A 19,461-nucleotide genomic window follows, 5' to 3' on the forward strand; every position below is an offset into this window, starting at 1 on the left:
AGAACAGCGGTCAAACGTCCTACTGCTCGAGTGACTGGTTCAGTCTGGAACAGGAGGAGGAGGAGTCTACTTGTGGCTGTGTTTTGCAGAGAGGAGTGTGCTCGAGTGGGCTGTAAGATAGAACGCCTCAATCTGCCCTGTTTTCCGAGGTCCAAGTACCTTAGAGTGTTGCGTGGTGTCCCCCCCAAGACACAGATCCAAAGAGGCTGGATGTGGAGCGAGGGGCCAGACAGCACGTGAAAATTACAGATCCAAAGAGGCTGGATGTGGAGAGCGAGGAGCCAGGCAGCACGTGCAAGTTACAGATCCGGGACAAAGACTGAACTTTAGAAGTGTCTGCCGGCGGAATAGGGGCCCCAACAGTGACGAGGTACCCCACGCTGAAATCTGCAGTTAAGTGTGCACACTACTTTTAGTTAGGGACAGATAGGAAAAGACTCTGCACTGTGTTATACAAGTAAGATAACAAGGACTCTGCGGTTTTTTTTTGTTTAATAAGGATTTCTGTGTTTTGCTTTTGGGAGTACAATCTGAGGCTTCCTATCTTTGACAAGTTATTCAAAGTAGTTGTATGTATATTGCATTATCTCTACTGCTGTGCTCCCTTCCCTCACTTTTCCTCCACCTGTGTTGTGCAAACATTATTAAATTTGCATTGATTAACCCCCGTGGTTCCGTGCAGTCCTTGCATATCCCGTTACCTGCAGGTTATTACATTTACATCTTGCTCATCTCCGCCCCTCCGCCGCTATTGGCCGCCTGCCGTGTGACGTCGTTATGACGCCGCACGACCCGCCCCCTTAAGAAGGAGGTGGGTCGCCGACCAGAGCGACGGTCGCAGGGCAGGTGAGTGCATGTGAAGCTGGTGTAGCGATAATTTTCGCTATGCCAGCTATCACAAAATATCGTACCTGTAACAGGGGCGGGGACTATCGCGTGCAACACTGCAGCATCGGCTTGCGATGTCGCAACGTGCAAAGCCCGCCTTAGGAGATGTGCTATTGCCACCAATTTCAGATGAGTTCATTTTTTTCCAATGAAATGTCTATCCTTCATCTGATCTATGTTCTGTGCTGAATACAATATGTAAATAAGAGATTTCTCAATCATCGCCTTGTTTTCTGGACATTTTACACCGCGCCCTAACTTTTATAATTGACATAATTGATGTATACTAAATGACATTTGCTCCAAATTGCTCAAGTCATAGGGGGGGATCTCATGGTTTGGTTATTTTTGGACGCCTGTTGATACCTTCAAAGGATTGTAAGAAATTGATATACACAGTTACAATTATCGAATTCTGTCCTCAGAAGAAAGGCTACCTTTTACTACTGTGTTGGCGACCTACGTGTTGTATAACATCCATGTGCTCACAGTATATATTGATTTACAACGTTTCACAACTTACCAAATACACAGGCTGGGATCTCAGTAATCCTATTACCGAACATGTGCAAGGTCTGTAAGGACTGTAAAGACTTCAGCTCGTTAGGAACTTTTACAAACTGGTTGTTCCCCAAGTTCAAAACGGTGAGCTGTGGAAAGACATCAGAGGGTTAATATTGAGCAATGTCTGCCGTGTTTTTTAGATCTTCAGAAACTATTTTGCATCAAAGGGTTTTTCAGGACACTGAAATCATTGACCGAGTCTTAAGATATCCTAGGATAGGTCATCAATACTGGATCACTGGGGTCCGACTCTCAGCATCCCCGCCAATCATCTGATTAAAGGGCAATAAGCTGAAGTGAATTGTGATACCAGGCACAGCCAAGACTGACCGTATACAGCAGCCTGGTGATCAATAACATGGCCGCAGCAGGGGCACAGGAGCTCCGAGAATCTGTCTCCAGAGCTCATATTAAATGAAAGGTGTGAGACATGTAATTACTGACAGTCTGTTCTCCTGTGTGTGATTACAACTAACAAAGTACAGCAGGGCTGAGCTTTATCTCTTTACAAACACATCAGTAGCAGTCGTCCTCTCGTAGTGCTGTCAGCTCTGCTTCAGAGCTGTGTCGGATTACAACCCACACGGTACAACAGAATTGAACCTTGTCTCTTTACAAACACATTTGCAGTTGTCCTTTCCCTGAGCTGTCAGTTCGGCTCACTGTGTGAGATGCAAGCTGCAGCGCTACGAGAGTGTAACTTCAAATATTTTTGTAGTGAGACTAAGTTCAGTCCTGCTGTACTGTGTACGTTATTATCACACAGCTCTGCAGTGAGTTCAGGAGAACAGATTGTCAGTCATTACATGTCTCACACTGGTAAAGCCACATTCATTTAAAATCACATCTGAAGGCAGATTCTCAGTGACATCACTTTTTGGCCCAGAGATCTTAAAAGCGTTGTCTACTACTTGGACAACCCCTTCTCAAATATTATTTTTGCACCCCCGGAGTGCCCTGCAGTCCCCAAAACTGTATCGCCCTGCATTCTTGGAGTGCCCTGCGGTCCCCGAACTACAATATGTAGCACTACGGCCCCCGGACAGCGTCGCTGTTACGGGGGGACCGGCAGATTAGGACCAGGGGGTATATATCCTAATCGCCAGTCGGGGCCCACCGTGCTCCAGATGACAAAGGAGCTGCTGGCACCTGAGGGTTAGGCGGAGACTATAGAGCTGGATGGCTCTGAGATAACCCAGGAACTCTGGGAACCGGTCACGTGTGTTGAGACACGTCAGACCGGACGACAACCCGATTAGCGTTTTGGTGCACCTAGCGCTACACCAACCACGTGTGCAGGAAACACGTCAGGCCGGGTGGTAACCAGGTAGCGTCGACCGGAAGACCGCCACGAAAGCACCCTGTCGGCCACGTGTGTAGGACACGTCAGGCCGAGCGGTCCTCCGATTAGCGTTTCTGGCCACCTCTCGACTGGCCACGTGTGTGTAGGACACGTCAGGCCAGATGGGTACACCAGTAGCGTTGACCGGGAAGCCGAGGAGGATAAGGAACACCCTGTTAACTCCACAGGGGTCCTGGGGTACGCTGTCCGTGCGCGTAGGGGGCACAACCGGACAGGTGGCGCAGCAGGTGCGTTGTCCGTGTGCGTAGGGGGCACAATCGGACAGGTGGCACAGCAGGTGCGTTGTCCGTGTGCGTAGGGGGCACAATCGGACAGGTGGCGCAGCAGGTGCGTTGTCCGTGTGCGTAGGGGGCACAATCGGACAGGAAGCACAGCAGCCGCAACCCAGTTAACGCCACTGGGCTGCTATAGCAAGACTGGAACGGCAGGAGGGAAGCACGGCGCCTGACCCTGATGTGCCGAGCCACGAATCTTGGCGTGACAGGCACCATTCGCCTAACCCTACCTACCGCTTCCCAACATAGGCTTATGCCGCAATGAGGCTCTAACATGGAGGTGTGCTCTGACTGAGCAAATGTGAAGACTGCGCACCTCCATGTTGTCTCCAGCCCCTTTTATAACCTGGGTCCGCCCCAAACCCAGGGTGGAACCACCAAGGTCCAATAGCAGAGTGCCCTGTCATCAGTGACGTCACATGCGACCTATCCGGAACCGCCACGTCATTGATGACCTCATGGCAGCCATGCCCCAAACACTTCACCAGTCATCGTCTGATGACCAATACTGAGGTGCCAGATCATAGGGGCGGGCCTCTGCGAGCCAGTCCGGAGTTGCCACGTCATCAGGACACCTGACACCCTCTGCCCTATTAGGGCCTGCCACCTCACGGACATGCTCAGTGAGGTCCTTACCGGACCTAGCCTCTGGTGCACTAAGTGCCTGAGCATGCCCAGTAGCCTGAGCAACAGGCTCAGAAAGCAGACTATCAGTTTGAGCATGCTCAGTAGGCACATCCCAGCACTTAGACACAGCACGAAGTCCAAGTACCTGTGCAAAGAGGCTGTTAGGGTTAATTGTGGGAGCATGCTCAGTAGCCTGAACTGAGGACTTAGTCTCAGACATAACACAATCAGGCTGAGCATGCTCACTAGGCAAAACACCCGGCTTCAACTCTGGCTGGGGTAAATCGGCGCACGCATGCGCACTAGCCGCCTCTCCACACTTAGACGTGGTGGAAGGAACAGCCAACTGGACGACCCGAGGCACGGCCAAGAACGGCAGCCGGTGCCTGGGCGCAACAGGAACCGCAGCAGGCTGCTTGCGGCTATGGCGGCGCCGGTTCGTAACAGTACCCCCCCCTCTAGCGGCCCTCCCACTCGAATGGTCTATAGTCGCCACAGATACCACTGAGCGACGGGCGGAAGATGGAGACATGCAGTGGGAGCTACAAGACTCGCTCCACCGCGTAATCACCCCAGACGACCAGTCGATATGTGGGGAATGCCGCTTCAACCAAGGAATACCCAGCAGAATATCATCTGCACCCTTAGGGAGAACCAGAAATGAAATGGTCTCCCTATGCCCAGATGACATGGCAAGGGTAATGGGCACTGTCCGCTGGTGAATTACCTTTGACAACAAGGACCCATCCACCACACGGACTCTCACTGGCCTTGGCATTTGCACCAGCGGGATGGCATGCCGCCGGGCAAAAGAGGAGGAGATGAAACTATCCCCAGCACCTGTGTCCACACTTGCCCTTGTGGACCATGTTGACCCCTTAAAGGAAATGGACGCGGGAAACGTCACCCTAATGGATGACGCAGAGTCCAGTCTACTTCCAGCTATGGTCACCAATCGTGGTCGCTTATCCTGACGCTTTGGGCAACGGTTGGCATGATGACCATACTGCCCACAAGTGAAACAGGAAATGCCCTTGCGACTCGAAGACCTAGCAACACCAACCCTAGAGATGTCCATAGGGACAGAGATGTCCTCTAAGGGAGGTGCAGTAGGAGAGACCACTACAGTGGCTGAACGACCCTCTGACCTGCGCTCCAGCTGACGTTCGGAGGTCCGCAGGTCAATGCGGGTAGCCAGAGTCATGAGGCCCTCAAGGGTAGTTGGTACCTCACGCGACGCTAATGCGTCCTTCACGTGCGAGGCTAATCCCCTCCAGAACAGTGGAATGAGAGTCCTCTCTGACCACCCCAGTTCTGCAGCAAGTGTCCGGAAACTCACAGCATATTGACTTGAGGAGGTACGCCCCTGCTCCAAAGTCAGTAGCTGTAGGGCCGAGTCGTGAGTGACCTGAGGCCCCAGGAACACTTGTCGCAAGGACTCCAAAAACTCCTTAGAGTCCTGTACTACGGGGTCATTCCTCTCCCACAATGGTGTAGCCCACTCCAGTGCTCTATCAGAGAGCAAGGAGATGATAAACCCCACCTTCGACCTCTCTGTAGGAAACCGTGCAGCCAACAGCTCTAGATGGACTGAGCACTGGTTCACGAATCCCCTACATGCCTTGCTGTTCCCCGTAAACTTGTTGGGCAGCGAGAGGTGAGGGAGGGTAGGAGTAGGCTTGGTGACTGACACAATTGCAGCCGCTTGAGCCACCACATCATCCATATCAGCAGCAAGAGCAGACTTCTCCAGAGACCTCACTCTGGCATCAAGCTGCAGCATGAACTGACGTAGCTGCTCCATCTCCGCCATGCCAGCCAGACCCTGGCGCAGTCTTACTGTTACGGGGGGACCGGCAGATTAGGACCAGGGGGTATATATCCTAATCGCCAGTCGGGGCCCACCGTGCTCCAGATGACAAAGGAGCTGCTGGCACCTGAGGGTTAGGCGGAGACTATAGAGCTGGATGGCTCTGAGATAACCCAGGAACTCTGGGAACCGGTCACGTGTGTTGAGACACGTCAGACCGGACGACAACCCGATTAGCGTTTTGGTGCACCTAGCGCTACACCAACCACGTGTGCAGGAAACACGTCAGGCCGGGTGGTAACCAGGTAGCGTCGACCGGAAGACCGCTACGAAAGCACCCTGTCGGCCACGTGTGTAGGACACGTCAGGCCGAGCGGTCCTCCGATTAGCGTTTCTGGCCACCTCTCGACTGGCCACGTGTGTGTAGGACACGTCAGGCCAGATGGGTACACCAGTAGCGTTGACCGGGAAGCCGAGGAGGATAAGGAACACCCTGTTAACTCCACAGGGGTCCTGGGGTACGCTGTCCGTGCGCGTAGGGGGCACAACCGGACAGGTGGCGCAGCAGGTGCGTTGTCCGTGTGCGTAGGGGGCACAATCGGACAGGTGGCACAGCAGGTGCGTTGTCCGTGTGCGTAGGGGGCACAATCGGACAGGTGGCGCAGCAGGTGCGTTGTCCGTGTGCGTAGGGGGCACAATCGGACAGGAAGCACAGCAGCCGCAACCCAGTTAACGCCACTGGGCTGCTATAGCAAGACTGGAACGGCAGGAGGGAAGCACGGCGCCTGACCCTGATGTGCCGAGCCACGAATCTTGGCGTGACAGGCACCGTTCGCCTAACCCTACCTACCGCTTCCCAACATAGGCTTATGCCGCAATGAGGCTCTAACATGGAGGTGTGCTCTGACTGAGCAAATGTGAAGACTGCGCACCTCCATGTTGTCTCCAGCCCCTTTTATAACCTGGGTCCGCCCCAAACCCAGGGTGGAACCACCAAGGTCCAATAGCAGAGTGCCCTGTCATCAGTGACGTCACATGCAACCTATCCGGAACCGCCACGTCATTGATGACCTCATGGCAGCCATGCCCCAAACACTTCACCAGTCATCGTCTGATGACCAATACTGAGGTGCCAGATCATAGGGGCGGGCCTCTGCGAGCCAGTCCGGAGTTGCCACGTCATCAGGACACCTGACACCCTCTGCCCTATTAGGGCCTGCCACCTCACGGACATGCTCAGTGAGGTCCTTACCGGACCTAGCCTCTGGTGCACTAAGTGCCTGAGCATGCCCAGTAGCCTGAGCAACAGGCTCAGAAAGCAGACTATCAGTTTGAGCATGCTCAGTAGGCACATCCCAGCACTTAGACACAGCACGAAGTCCAAGTACCTGTGCAAAGAGGCTGTTAGGGTTAATTGTGGGAGCATGCTCAGTAGCCTGAACTGAGGACTTAGTCTCAGACATAACACAATCAGGCTGAGCATGCTCACTAGGCAAAACACCCGGCTTCAACTCTGGCTGGGGTAAATCGGCGCACGCATGCGCACTAGCCGCCTCTCCACACTTAGACGTGGTGGAAGGAACAGCCAACTGGACGACCCGAGGCACGGCCAAGAACGGCAGCCGGTGCCTGGGCGCAACAGGAACCGCAGCAGGCTGCTTGCGGCTATGGCGGCGCCGGTTCGTAACAGTCGCCCTGCGGCCCCGGACAGCGTCACCCTGCGGCCCCGGACAGCGTCGCCTGCGGCCCCGGACAGCGTCGCCCTGCGGCCCCGGACAGCGTCGCCCTGCGGCCCCGGACAGCGTCGCCCTGCGGCCCCGGACAGCGTCGCCCTGCGGCCCCGGACAGCGTCGCCCTGCGGCCCCGGACAGCGTCGCCCTGCGGCCCCGGACAGCGTCGCCCTGCGGCCCCGGACAGCGTCGCCCTGCGGCCCCGGACAGCGTCGCCCTGCGGCCCCGGACAGCGTCGCCCTGCGGCCCCGGACAGCGTCGCCCTGCGGCCCCGGACAGCGTCGCCCTGCGGCCCCGGACAGCGTCGCCTGCGGCCCCGGACAGTGTCGCCTGCGCCCCAGGACTGTGTCGCCCTGCGGCCCCTGACCAAGCCATCTATGGGCACATGGCAGCCCACTCACTCTGCTCCATCTGCCGTCGGTTTAGGTCGGTTGCAGACAATTCTGGAAGTTTCTGCACTTATCCCGGAGTCTCCGCAGCCGCCAGGGTGGGGGATACCAGAGTCACCATTAAGAGGGGGCACCGGTTGCTAGGTGACAAGCTACATCTTTTTGGGAGATCCCAGCTCACAGTGCAGGCGCCTCCAGCCCTATCAGCCATGTACCCCGGTATTACTGCGGGCCTCACATTGCGCAGCTCCGTCACTTCTGCAGGCAGCTGGCACAGCGCGTTGCTCTTCAGCTGGAGGCTCGCCAGCAGGGAGAGGCTGCACACCGCCCCCGGCACACGCTGCAGCCTCCTCCCGTTCAGGTTCAGGGTCCTAGCCTGCCCGCGGAGAGCCCGCAGCACCAGCACGTCAGCCATGCGCCTGCTGCTACCTCCAAATCCCACTAGTCATCATAGGGTTAAGACTCTTCCAGTTACCAAGACAACGACCTTTACGCTTTCTCTAAGCGGCCATATTAATTAATGGCAAAACTACCTGACACATGATTGGACGAGGCTTTCTCTGTATTTTATCTGATTGAATAAGGCGGCTCCGCCCCTTTCAAGAGCTGCAAAGTGATTGGTTAGCACAAAGTCACATGACACTCAAACTGAATAGCTATTGGTTGATTTCTCTAAAAGTCCCTCAGTGATTGGTCCAGTTATCGCTGTATCTCCGCCCTTTCCATCTGCGTGTACTGACAGGGAACATGGCGGCGCCCTTGGCTAGGCTGTCAGTCTGGCCGGTGACCGGGAGAACGCTGAGCACAGCGGGTAAGGCGGGAGCACCGGGCTGTAGGCTGGGGCAGTGAGCGGGATCACGTGGCCTCTGCCTGTCACACACGGAGGCCGAGGAAGTACATAATGGTGGTGATAGGGGCAGATGAGGCGCTATTGTCTGCTGCCTGTGAGAACTGCGCCGCCGAGAGCCGCACACTGCTGCTATGTCTGAATGCAGCCTTAAAGGGGCTGCTCACTATTTGGACAGCCCCTTCTACAATGCCCCAGTAACATAAGAAACCTTCCACTCTCCTCCCGCCCCGCACTCTTTACCATGTTACCCCATAGTTTTCTGCCCTCCTTTCTCCCCAATGATCGAAAGTGAAGTGAATGTGTCTTAAAGGGATTGTCCTAGACTGAGACCTTAGTGACCAATGCGGTGCAGTGTCAGTGTGGGCTCAGTCCGGCCTCCGCCACCCCCACCGGTCAGCTGCTAACAGAGCACAGCGCCACTCACTGTGTCCTGACCAATCCGGGGTACTGCAGCGCCTATGGAAGAGAGTGAGAGCTGCAGTACCTGGAGCGGCCACTGCACAGTGAGCGGAGCCCTCCACTGCTTACACCCGGCTGATCAGTGTGCGGGCCGGGGTCAGACTGCGGGGACACACCGGGCTCACCGTGACTACACACAGAGGCCTCACATGGAACGTGCAAGTGTTTAGTGGAAGGAATGACGACTAATGCCCTATAATCCCACCAGTCACCAGATATCAAGGGACAGCCGGTGGGATGCCACAGATTTCCAATCACTGCCACTGTCAGGGTGCAGCTGGGGAGAACCTGTACAGTCATGGCCAAAAGTTTTGAGAATGCTACAAATATTAATTTTTACAAAGTCTACTGCTTAAGTTTTTCTAATGACAATTTGCATATACTCCAGAATGTCATAAAGAGTGATCAGCTTAACAGCAATTACTTGCAAAGTCAATATTGGCCAAGAAAATGAACTGTAACCCCCAAAACACATTTCAACATCATTGCATTCCTGCCTTAAAAGGAGCAGCTAACATTGTTTTAGTGATTGTTCCATTAACACAGGTGTGGGTGTTGATGAGGACAGGGCTGGCGATCAATCAGTCATGATTAAGTAAGAATGACACCACTGGACACTTTAAAAGGAGGCTGATGCTTGGTATCATTGTTTCTTTTCAGTTAACCATGGTTATCTCTAAAGAAACACGTGCAGCCATCATTGCTCTGCACAAGAATGGCCTAACAGGGAAGAGTATCGCAGCTACAAAGATTGCACCTCAGTCAACAATCTATCGCATCATCAAGAACTTCAAGGCGAGAGCTTCCATTGTTGCCAAAAAGGCTCCAGGGCACCCAAGAAGGACCAGCAAACGCCAGGACCGTATCTTAAAACTGTTTCAGCTGTGGGATCGGACTACCAGCAGTGCCGAGCTAGCTCAGCAATGGCAGCAGGCTGGTGTGAGTGCTTCTGCACGCACTGTGAGGCGGAGACTGCTTGAGCAAGGCCTGGTTTCAAGGAGGGCAGCAAAGAAGCCACTTCTCTCCAGAAAAAACATCAGGGACCGACTGATATTCTGCAAAAGGTACAGGGAGTGGACTGCTGAGGACTGGGGTAAAGTCATTTTCTCAGATGAATCCCCTTTTCGATTGTTTGGGACATCTGGAAAACAGCTTATTAGGGTATGTGCGCACTAGACGTTTTTTTCACGCTGCGTTTTTATGTGCGTTTTTGTCTCAAAAAACGCACCCGCGGCTAAAAAACGCGGCAAAAACGCATGCGTTTTTGCCGCGATTTGGTGCGTTTTTTGCTGCGTTTTTGCTCACTGCGTTTTTAATCAGTGCACAATGCCATTAAAGATTGTTGATGGAAAAAAAAAAAAAAGGTCTGATGTCATTTCCTTCTTCAAAATGTTCATTGTATGCAGCAGCTGCAGAACTACAAGCCTCAGCATCCTCCATCCAGGACTGTATGCAGTTTTTTGCCCAAAAAGAAAAAAAAAATGACATGGGCTTCGCCATATTTTTGTATGCTAGCCGGGTACAGCAGGCAGGTACGGGCTGCCCCCAACCCCCAGCTGCCTATTTGTACCCGGCTGGGAACCAAAAATATAGGGAAGCCCTTTTTTTTTTAATTATTTCATGAATTTCATGAAATAATTAAAAAAAAAAAAAAAATGACATGGGCTTCGCCTAATTTTTGAGTCCAGCCGGGTACAACTAGGCAGCTGGGGATTGGAATCCACAGTGCAGGGTGCCCAAGATTTCTGGGCACCCCCACTGCGAATTGCAGTCCGCAGCCACCCCAGAAAATGGCGCTTTCATAGAAGCGCCATCTTTTGGCGCTGTATCCAACTCTTCCAGCTGCCCTGGTGACCAGGGCTGTGGAGTCGGTAAGCCAAACCTTCGACTCCGACTCCGACTCCTCAAATTCTCTTGCACCGACTCCGACTCCGACTCCGGCTCCGACTCCGACTCCTACATATATTGCTTATAGTTAGGTGAAAAATTTATTGTAGTACATGAATATGTGTATGTGAACATCAGACATTTAATAATTTTTATGATACAATAATCAAGATATTTGGATAGAACATAAAATATATTTATTGGAATACAACTTTAGAACACAAAAAACTGTAATAAATTGTAAATATGTAATACACTATGTAATATACAGTAGATTACATATATATCTTGTGTGTGTGTATATACACTGTATATATATATATATATTATATATATTACATATTTACAATTTATTAGTTTTTTTTGTGTTCTAAAGTTGTATTCCAATAAATATTTTATGTTCTATCCAAATATCTTGATTATTGTATCATAAAAACAATTAAATGTCTGATGTTCACATTGTACTACAATAAATTTTTCACTTAAATATAAGCATTATACTAAATGTTGTTATTTAGTAAAATATTCAGCACATTCTGCATTGCACTCCTGTCCCCAATTTATTATATATTTTAGGAGTCGGAGTCGGTGCATTTTATACCGACTCCGACTCCACCAAAATGAACTCCGACTCCGACTCCACGACTCCGACTCCACAGCCCTGCTGGTGACGGGTGGCTAGCTAGGTAATAATGGAGTTAGGGCTAGCTGTATATTATCAGCTGGCCCTAAGCCCGAAATTCATGGTGTCACGCCAATATTAGACATGGCCACCATGAATTTCTAGTAATGATAAAAAAAAAAACAACACACAGAAAAATATTTTTATTAGAAATAAAACACAACACAATTAGTGACTCCATCTTTATTGAAATAAACCCCCCTCCGCAGTAATCCTGGGTCAGGGTCCCGCGCCGTCCAATCAGGATCCAATATCATCTGATCGGTTTGCTGGAAGGCAAAGCGATCAGATGATGTCAGGTTAAACTACGTGAATCACATCATGCATCAGATGATTGTATAAAAGCCGATTATACAATCAGCTGATGCATCGGTAGAAAAAAAAAAAATAATACTCACTTATGTGCTGTGCTGATTACCGGCAGCTCCTGCAGCGATCGATTGGACAGGAGTCTGATCCCGTCCGATCACTGCAGGAGCTGCCGGTAATCAGCTGATGAAGTCCCCTGACGGCAGGATCAGCTGATAGCCGGCCAGGCGCGAAAAAGCCGGCGAGACTACGATCAGCTGATGCGTCAGGTGACTGCATCAGGTGATCCACCGCCAGGTCCTGCAAGCAAGGTCCTGCCCCGGGGAGACTGCACACAGCCAGAGCGGCGGTACCGAGACAGGAGCTGGGAGCGGGCATGGCACCGGGACCCTGCAGACAGGTGAGTATATGACATTTTTTTATTTTTCTACTGTTCACTCTGGTTTTCGCCGCTGCCTCCACCTCCCGCCCAGACATGGCGCCGCACGGAGCTGACATCCACAGGACGGGAGGTGGACGCAGCGGTGACGGTACCGGGAGGATTCATGCTTCTGTGTTTACCAACAGAAGGAATCCTCTTCCTGTACACGTCACTGTAGTGCCCACCCCTTGCGTTTATAGCTGCGTTTTTAGTCATAGAAACGCGGCTATATGCGTTTTTTATTGCGTTGTTGAACATCTCATTGCACTCAATGGGTGAAAAACGCAGAAATAATTGACATGCTGCATTTTTGTGGTCACCACAAAAACGCAGCTACAAAAAAACGCTGTGTGAGGACAGCACTTATGAAAACCCATAGACATTGCTGGGGAAGCAATGTCACTGCGTTTTCAGCACAAAAACGCGGTAAAAAACGCCGCTAAAAACGCGGCAAAAACGCCTAGTGCGCACAAGGCCTTAGGAGAAGAAGAGGTGAGCGCTACCACCAGTCTTGTCTCATGCCAACTGTTAAGCATCCTGAAACGATTCATGTGTGGGGTTGCTTCTCAGCCAAGGGAATCGGCTCACTCACAGTCTTGCCTAAAAACACAGCCATGAATAAAGAATGGTACCAGAATGTCCTCCAAGAGCAACTTCTCCCAACTGTCCAAGAGCAGTTTGGCGCCCAACAATGCCTTTTCCAGCATGATGGAGCACCTTGCCATAAAGCAAAGGTGATCACTAAATGGCTCATAGAACAAAACATTGAGATTTTGGGTCCATGGCCTGGAAACTCCCCAGATCTTAATCCCATTGATAACTTGTGGGCAATCATCAAGAGACGGGTGGACAAACAAAAACCAACAAATTCTGGCAAAATGCAAGCATTGCTTATGCAAGAATGGACAGCTATCAGTCAGGATTTGGTCCAGAAGTTGATTGAGAGCATGCCAGGGAGAATTGCAGAGGTCCTGAAGAAGGGTCAACACTGCAAATATTGACTTGCTGCATTAACTCATTCTAACTGTCAATATAACCTTTTGGTACTCATAATATGATTGCAATTATATTTCTGTATGTGATATAAACATCAGACAAACACAATTAAAAACCAGAGGGCAACAGATCATGTGAAAATATAATTTTGGTGTCATTCTCAAAACTTTTGGCCATGACTGTAAATATCCCACTGCTGTCACCAAATGTCAGGGTGCAGCTGGGAAGATCCCACAGATTTCCCACCAGTGCCACCATAAGTCAGGGTGCAGCCAGGGAGAACACGCAAATATCTTACTGCTGCCACCAAATGTCAGGGTGCAGCTGGAGAGAACTTGTAAATATTCCACTGCTGCCACCAAATTTAGGGTACAGCCAGGGAGATCCCACAGATTTTCCACCACTGTCACTATATGTCAGGAGACAGCTGGGTAGATCCCGCAGATATCCCATCACTGTCACCAAATGTTTGGGAGATGCTGCAGATATCCCACCAGTGCCACCATATGTCAGGGGAAGCTGGGGGGATCCTGCAGATATCCAATCACTGTCACCAAATGTCAGGGTGCAGCCAGTGAGAACCCGCAAATATCCCATTGCTGCCACCAAATGTCAGGGTGCTTCTAGGGGAATCCCGCAGATATCCCACCATTGCCCACCAATTTGTCATGAACAGCATTCCGCTGTCCCCACTCATCAGTACAATACACAATTGACTGACAATTGATGGACAAAGCGATGGCTACACTACACTACTGGCTTTCACTACAGTCCCGATTATTGGGCTTTCTCATAGTGCCCATATAGTGCATATACCCTTCCAATTCCCATGCATGGATGGATATGGATATTCCAGTACAATCACTGCCGAGCTTCGCAATAACCCAAGAAAAACTACTAGCTGCCACCACCAATCCTTTATACAGGCCGATTGGACGCTCGTTCCTGGTAACATTTGACCTCACAAAGCTTCAGGGATGCGATTTATAGAGCAAGGGGAACAAAGCTATTAAATGTTATATATTTAATCCAAAAAATAGGCAGTGTTTATAAAAAGATATTACGAAGGAGGACAAAACAATACAATATATAGAGTCACATAAAATGAATAAATAAAAGTACTAAACCTGTGATTGCAGGAATGGGGCAATTTTTTTTTTTTTATATGGAGGGAAGTGCTCCCATTTGGAAATACGGAACAAACCTACAGAGAACTGTATCTTTCAAATTGAACAATGTTGAAAACTCCGAATCTGTATTTATTAGGTATTAGTAACTCTCTCATACCTCCCCTAGAGACCTTAGATGGGGGCTGGTCAATAGGATGTAGCTTGGGTTCCAAAAATGATGAGATCCTCGATCGATATTTGCCCCCCTGAGGTCCCAGGTTGAAGATATTAATACCATATTTCCTATCATGATTTTAGCCTTCGATAGATGGGAAGTATGGCACATACAACCCCATGCGTCGGGCCAATATTAATTTGGGGCTGATGCTCAGGCCGCACCGCCATGCAAGAACATGCCTGTCATGTCGCTTGGGATCACAATGTCGAAAATATGTCTCCCGTAACTATAGGACCTACTCCTGTCACAAAGCCCAAATATTCATAACTGGAAAACTGGTGCCCTCTTCTCTGCTGACGGTCCTGCTTTCCAGGTGTACCAGTTCAATTACCTGTTCACCAGGGGTCTTTGCTGGACAGGGGTCAGATGTAGTGTTAGAGTGCTAGCTCTTTTTTCATGTCCCAGATTAGGGTGAGCCATGTTTCTTTACAGATTGGTCCTATTTTACCATATTATGACACAGCTCATCAGTACCTCCGTCTAGGACAACCTCTTTAAAAGGGTTTTCAACTTTAAGAAACGTGAACCCCAAACATTTCCTATTGAAACCCGCTTTAACTTTGAGTCTATAATCCCTAAGTACGACCCCCACATAAATTAAAAGCAATGTATATTCTCCTCCCGCACCAGAGAGGTCAGTGCTCGTGCCATTGTTGTCATGAGACCGCTGCAGCCAATCACCATCAACTGCTGCTCATCAATATTCCATCAGAGTGGAAAAGGCTCATATAGTAAAGGCTGCATTAGTGCGGTGGTGAAGGTGGCAGTGACATTGTCACAGTTTTTATAGAATGTTTATTTTGTAATTTATTCATGCTTTTATTCCTCTCCGTAGCTGCCCTGTGCCGGCGAGCCGCTCCGTTGGGCCCCCTTCCCAATGACGAGTTTCGGGATAAGGATTTGGAGTCATTGAATAAATATCGTTGCTTCAAAAAGTATTACCGGTACGCTGACAAGGAGAGCAAGAAGACCAACTGGTGGAAGACGTACAGGCAGCTTCTGTACCCGGTCACAGGTACAGTGTCCATATTGGTTCCCGCACAGAGAAACCTGTGTCCTCTACAGGAAAAGAGCCGCCGCTTCAGCTTTAAAGGGAACTTGTTGGCAGTTTTTTAGTGTATGAGCTAATCCCACCACCTTCCTTAGCACCTATGCTGTATTCTAAAAAGTGGTATATTTTACCCTGACCCCCCCCCCCTGCATATCCCCCAAAAAACCTTTTAAATAGCTCCCATGCTGTATGCAGATGTGGCCCGTCTGGTCCAATGGGCGTCATTGTAGCGGCTCCTGCCCCTCCTCCCCGCTGGTAATCGCCGTCCTCCCTATGTGATTGATATGGATGACGCGTCCTGCGTCATCCACATAGCCGGAGATAATCTCACGCCTGTGCAGGGAGATGGCGATTTACACAGGCGCACTTTGCCCTGCTGTGAGCGGCTGCTGGCGCATGTGCAGTTAGGTTTCAGGCGCTGCCCGCAGCTGCAGAGCAAAGTGCGCCTGTGTGAACCGCGATCTCCCTGCGCAGGGGTGAGATTATCTCCGGCTATGTAGATGACGCATCCACATCAATCACATCGGGAGGATGGCGATTACCAGCGGGGTGGAGGGACAGGAGCTGCTGCAATGACAACTTTTGGACCAGTCGTATTTGCGCACAGCGTAAGAGCTATTCATAAGGTTTTTTGGGGTGAATTGCAGGGGGATCAGGGCAAAATATACCACTATAGCTCATGCACTAAAAAACGGGCAACAGGTTCCCTTTAACAATTGTGCCGTGTTTTCTGCTTATGTCGAAAATCACAGTGGATCCTTAAATGTGATTGTAAATGCTTATTGGATACTGCAGCAGTGAGTGGCAGAGAACCAGCTGCTTCATACAGCTACTTTAACCCCTTCACGAAAAATGCCATGAATGCACATGAGCAGCAGCATGTAGATTTTACAGGATGCTGATTGTGCTTCACCTCTGATCAGGAGCTGGGATTTAGGTCTGACACCCCTGCACCAACGACCGTGATTGGAAAACTCCAATACTGGCTGTGTGTCCGGGTGAGAACAGCAGTCAGTGCCGAATATGGCTCAGCCCTGGCAAGAAGACGGCCGAGACAGACGGGGAAATCATAGCAGACAGGAACCTAAGGACCTCAGGACGGTCTGGTGATGACGTCTGTTACGGGACCTTAGCTGGAGCCCTGCAGATTTCAGTGTTATCTCCATGTTCAGGCAGTAATATACAGTCATGACTAAACGACAGTACATTATTTTTATGAGGAAAAAACGATCAGGCCGGGGCCACACGGGGACTACTACGATCCTCGCATGACACTTGGCTCACGCTGGCAGCAAAGCAGGAACTGAGTGTCACTGCCACTGAGCTCCAATCATGCGATCAGACCACAGCTGCGGAGGGTGGGCCAGCACTGAGGAGGGGAGGGCCGATGCTGAGGAGGGGCGGGATTTATCTCCCTGTCTCCTCTGTTCGCTTTGCACTTGCGTTACACCGGTGTACTGTGAGTGCAGTGTGATTTTTCTCTTACCCCATAGTCTTGAATTGGTGCGAGAGAAACAAGGACCGCATTCCCCCCACAGCATGCTGCGATTGTTTTCTCGATCAGATTAGGGCTGAGAAAATAATCGCTCATGGGTGCTGGGACATAGAGTAATATTGGTTCGAGTGGAATGCGATGTTTTATTGCATTCCACTCGCTCCGATTTTCATGCCGTGTGTCGTAGGCCTAAGAGTAAAAATACTGTAATGGTAGTAAAAAGAAATACAAAAACCTTGATGTATTTGAAGAAAACAAACAAAGTGTTGCCGTGGTGACCATATAACAACAAACGATGCTGAAGACAATGTGTGTAACTGATCGTCTCCATCTAGACAGATAATAAAGGAAATGAAGTGTGTTCCCAGCTCTGGGAAGTGACTTCAATTATCTTAAAGGGGTTGTCAGTCTCAGAGGAAAGCTTTGTAGTCGCGCACTGTGAGGATTCCCTTATATTCCTGGTGCAGGTGAGTGGGTATGTGACCACATGTATGTGATTTGTGTCCTTGCAGCCGGCCTAGAAACTCCTCCGCTTCTCAGTGTTGTAGATAGTGTGGTCAGCACCAGGCAGGAGGTACGCAAATCACATACATGTGGTTACATGACCGCCCACCCGCATCGGGAATACAAGAGAATCGTGACGGCGTGCACATCACACACTGTCATGATTCGGCAGTCTGCAGTCACTTTTTCTTCTTAGACCAGAAAACTCCATTCAATCCTGTTGAATATTCCCCTTGATTTTCTGAAGCTGCAGTACAATAACACCGTTTTTCTGTCTCCTAGATGAAGACTTGCAGAAGGTTGACATCGGTTTTCCGTACATGTCCTCTTCTATAACAGAGCGAAAAAAGTCCCGGAAGGAGGTGCTGAAAGCAAATCACAAAAACCTGGAGCTAGAGAAAGCCTCTCGTCACCGCACATGTATGAGCCATTTTTGATGTTTCATCTTTAAGCTTTTCTTTGCAGAGTGGGAATAGGATTTGTTCCATTCATAGAGAATCTACTGTAATTAAGGCTATGTTCACACACTGCATCTTTTACTGCATTTTTGGTGCATTTTTGAGGTCACAAAGGTGCACTTAATGCATGCGTTTCCTTCTCCCAGTAAAGTCTGAGATTTCTATTTTGATGGCCGCACATTGCATCTTTTTTGGATGCATCTTAGCTGCATTTTTGAAGACACAGTCAAGATGCAGCATGTCAATTCTTTTTGCGTCTTGTCCCTGCATTTCGGAGGACTGGCAGATCAATCCCCCGTTGTGTCGGTGGGGGATTGATACCTGATATCTGGCCAGATGCTGGTTCCCATAAAGTCAATGGGGACCAGAATCTGGTGCAAAGGAGTAGGAGAAAGCGCTTCATACTTACTAAATAACTGGTGCAGCTGTCGCACTGCTCCCGCGGCAGGTCATTCACTTCCCAGGCCACTCATTACCTTCATTGAATATGCACTGCTTCCCCCGTCCACCGGTGGCTGTGATTGGTTGCAGTCAGATGTGCCCCGACGCTGAGTGACAGCTGTCTGACTGCATCCAATCACAGCCGCTGGCAGGCGGGTCTATATCGTACAGTACAATAAAAAATAAAAACGTGTGCGGTCCCCTCAATTTTGATACCCAGCTAAGATAAAACCTCACAGCTGAGGGTTGGTATTCTCAGGCTGGGGAGACCTACATTATTGGGAACCCCCAGCCTAAAAATATCAGCCAGCAGCCGCCCGGAATTGCCGCATCCATTAAATGTGACAGTCTCTGGACTTTACCCGGCTCATCTCGAATTGCCCTGGTGCGGTGGCAATCAGTGTACTAAGGAGTTAACGGCAGCTCATAGCTGCCATTTACTCCTAGATTAGTAATGGCAGCCGTCTACCCTAGGCTCCTTCCCTCACTAATCTGTAAGTGAAATGAAATAAATACAAACACCGAAATAATGCGTTATTTGTAATAAAAGACAAAAAAGCACCCTTTCACCACTTCATTAACCCCAGCATAACCCTCCAGGTCCGACGTAATCCACACGAAGTCCCTCAACGCTTCCAGCACTGCTAGATATCTGAAGCTCACAGTGAGCAGCCATAGAACATGACTGGGTGAACTTCATTCCACAACTGAAGTGAGCCGCGCACTCAGCGGGGACGTCACTCAGGTTAGCTGCGGCCACGGCCTCCACCCATGACAGCAAATCACCTGAGTGATGTCCCGCTGTTTGTGCGGCTCACTTCAGCTCACTTCAGTCTCTCGGGTGATTTGCTGTCAGAGGTGGATGACTCCAGCTGTGGCCACGGGTAACCTGAGGGATGTTACCGCTTATCACGC

The 19,461-nt window shown here is 50.3% G+C and overlaps 2 protein-coding genes across 2 annotated transcripts in view; one reads left to right on the plus strand and one right to left on the minus strand.

The window, feature by feature from the left end:
* LRRC69 (leucine rich repeat containing 69) overlaps positions 1-8,139 on the minus strand; it is a 76,305-nt gene extending 68,166 nt beyond the window's left edge. Inside the window, exons 1-2 of the mRNA XM_075316261.1 lie at positions 7,885-8,139; positions 1,412-1,538 (exon numbers count right to left, since the gene is read on the minus strand). Coding sequence (XP_075172376.1) covers positions 1,412-1,538; positions 7,885-8,061 — 304 coding nt within the window. The 5' untranslated portion in view covers positions 8,062-8,139. The remainder of the gene's footprint in view (positions 1-1,411; positions 1,539-7,884) is intronic.
* A 211-nt stretch (positions 8,140-8,350) lies between these two features.
* Positions 8,351-19,461, plus strand: part of MRPL38 (mitochondrial ribosomal protein L38) — a 35,507-nt gene continuing 24,396 nt past the window's right edge. Inside the window, exons 1-3 of the mRNA XM_075316262.1 lie at positions 8,351-8,457; positions 15,433-15,612; positions 17,930-18,067. Of these exons, the coding sequence (XP_075172377.1) occupies positions 8,394-8,457; positions 15,433-15,612; positions 17,930-18,067 (382 nt within the window). The 5' untranslated portion in view covers positions 8,351-8,393. The remainder of the gene's footprint in view (positions 8,458-15,432; positions 15,613-17,929; positions 18,068-19,461) is intronic.

Source organism: Anomaloglossus baeobatrachus, chromosome 6 (assembly GCF_048569485.1).
Source record: "Anomaloglossus baeobatrachus isolate aAnoBae1 chromosome 6, aAnoBae1.hap1, whole genome shotgun sequence".
Lineage (NCBI taxonomy): Eukaryota > Metazoa > Chordata > Amphibia > Anura > Aromobatidae > Anomaloglossus > Anomaloglossus baeobatrachus.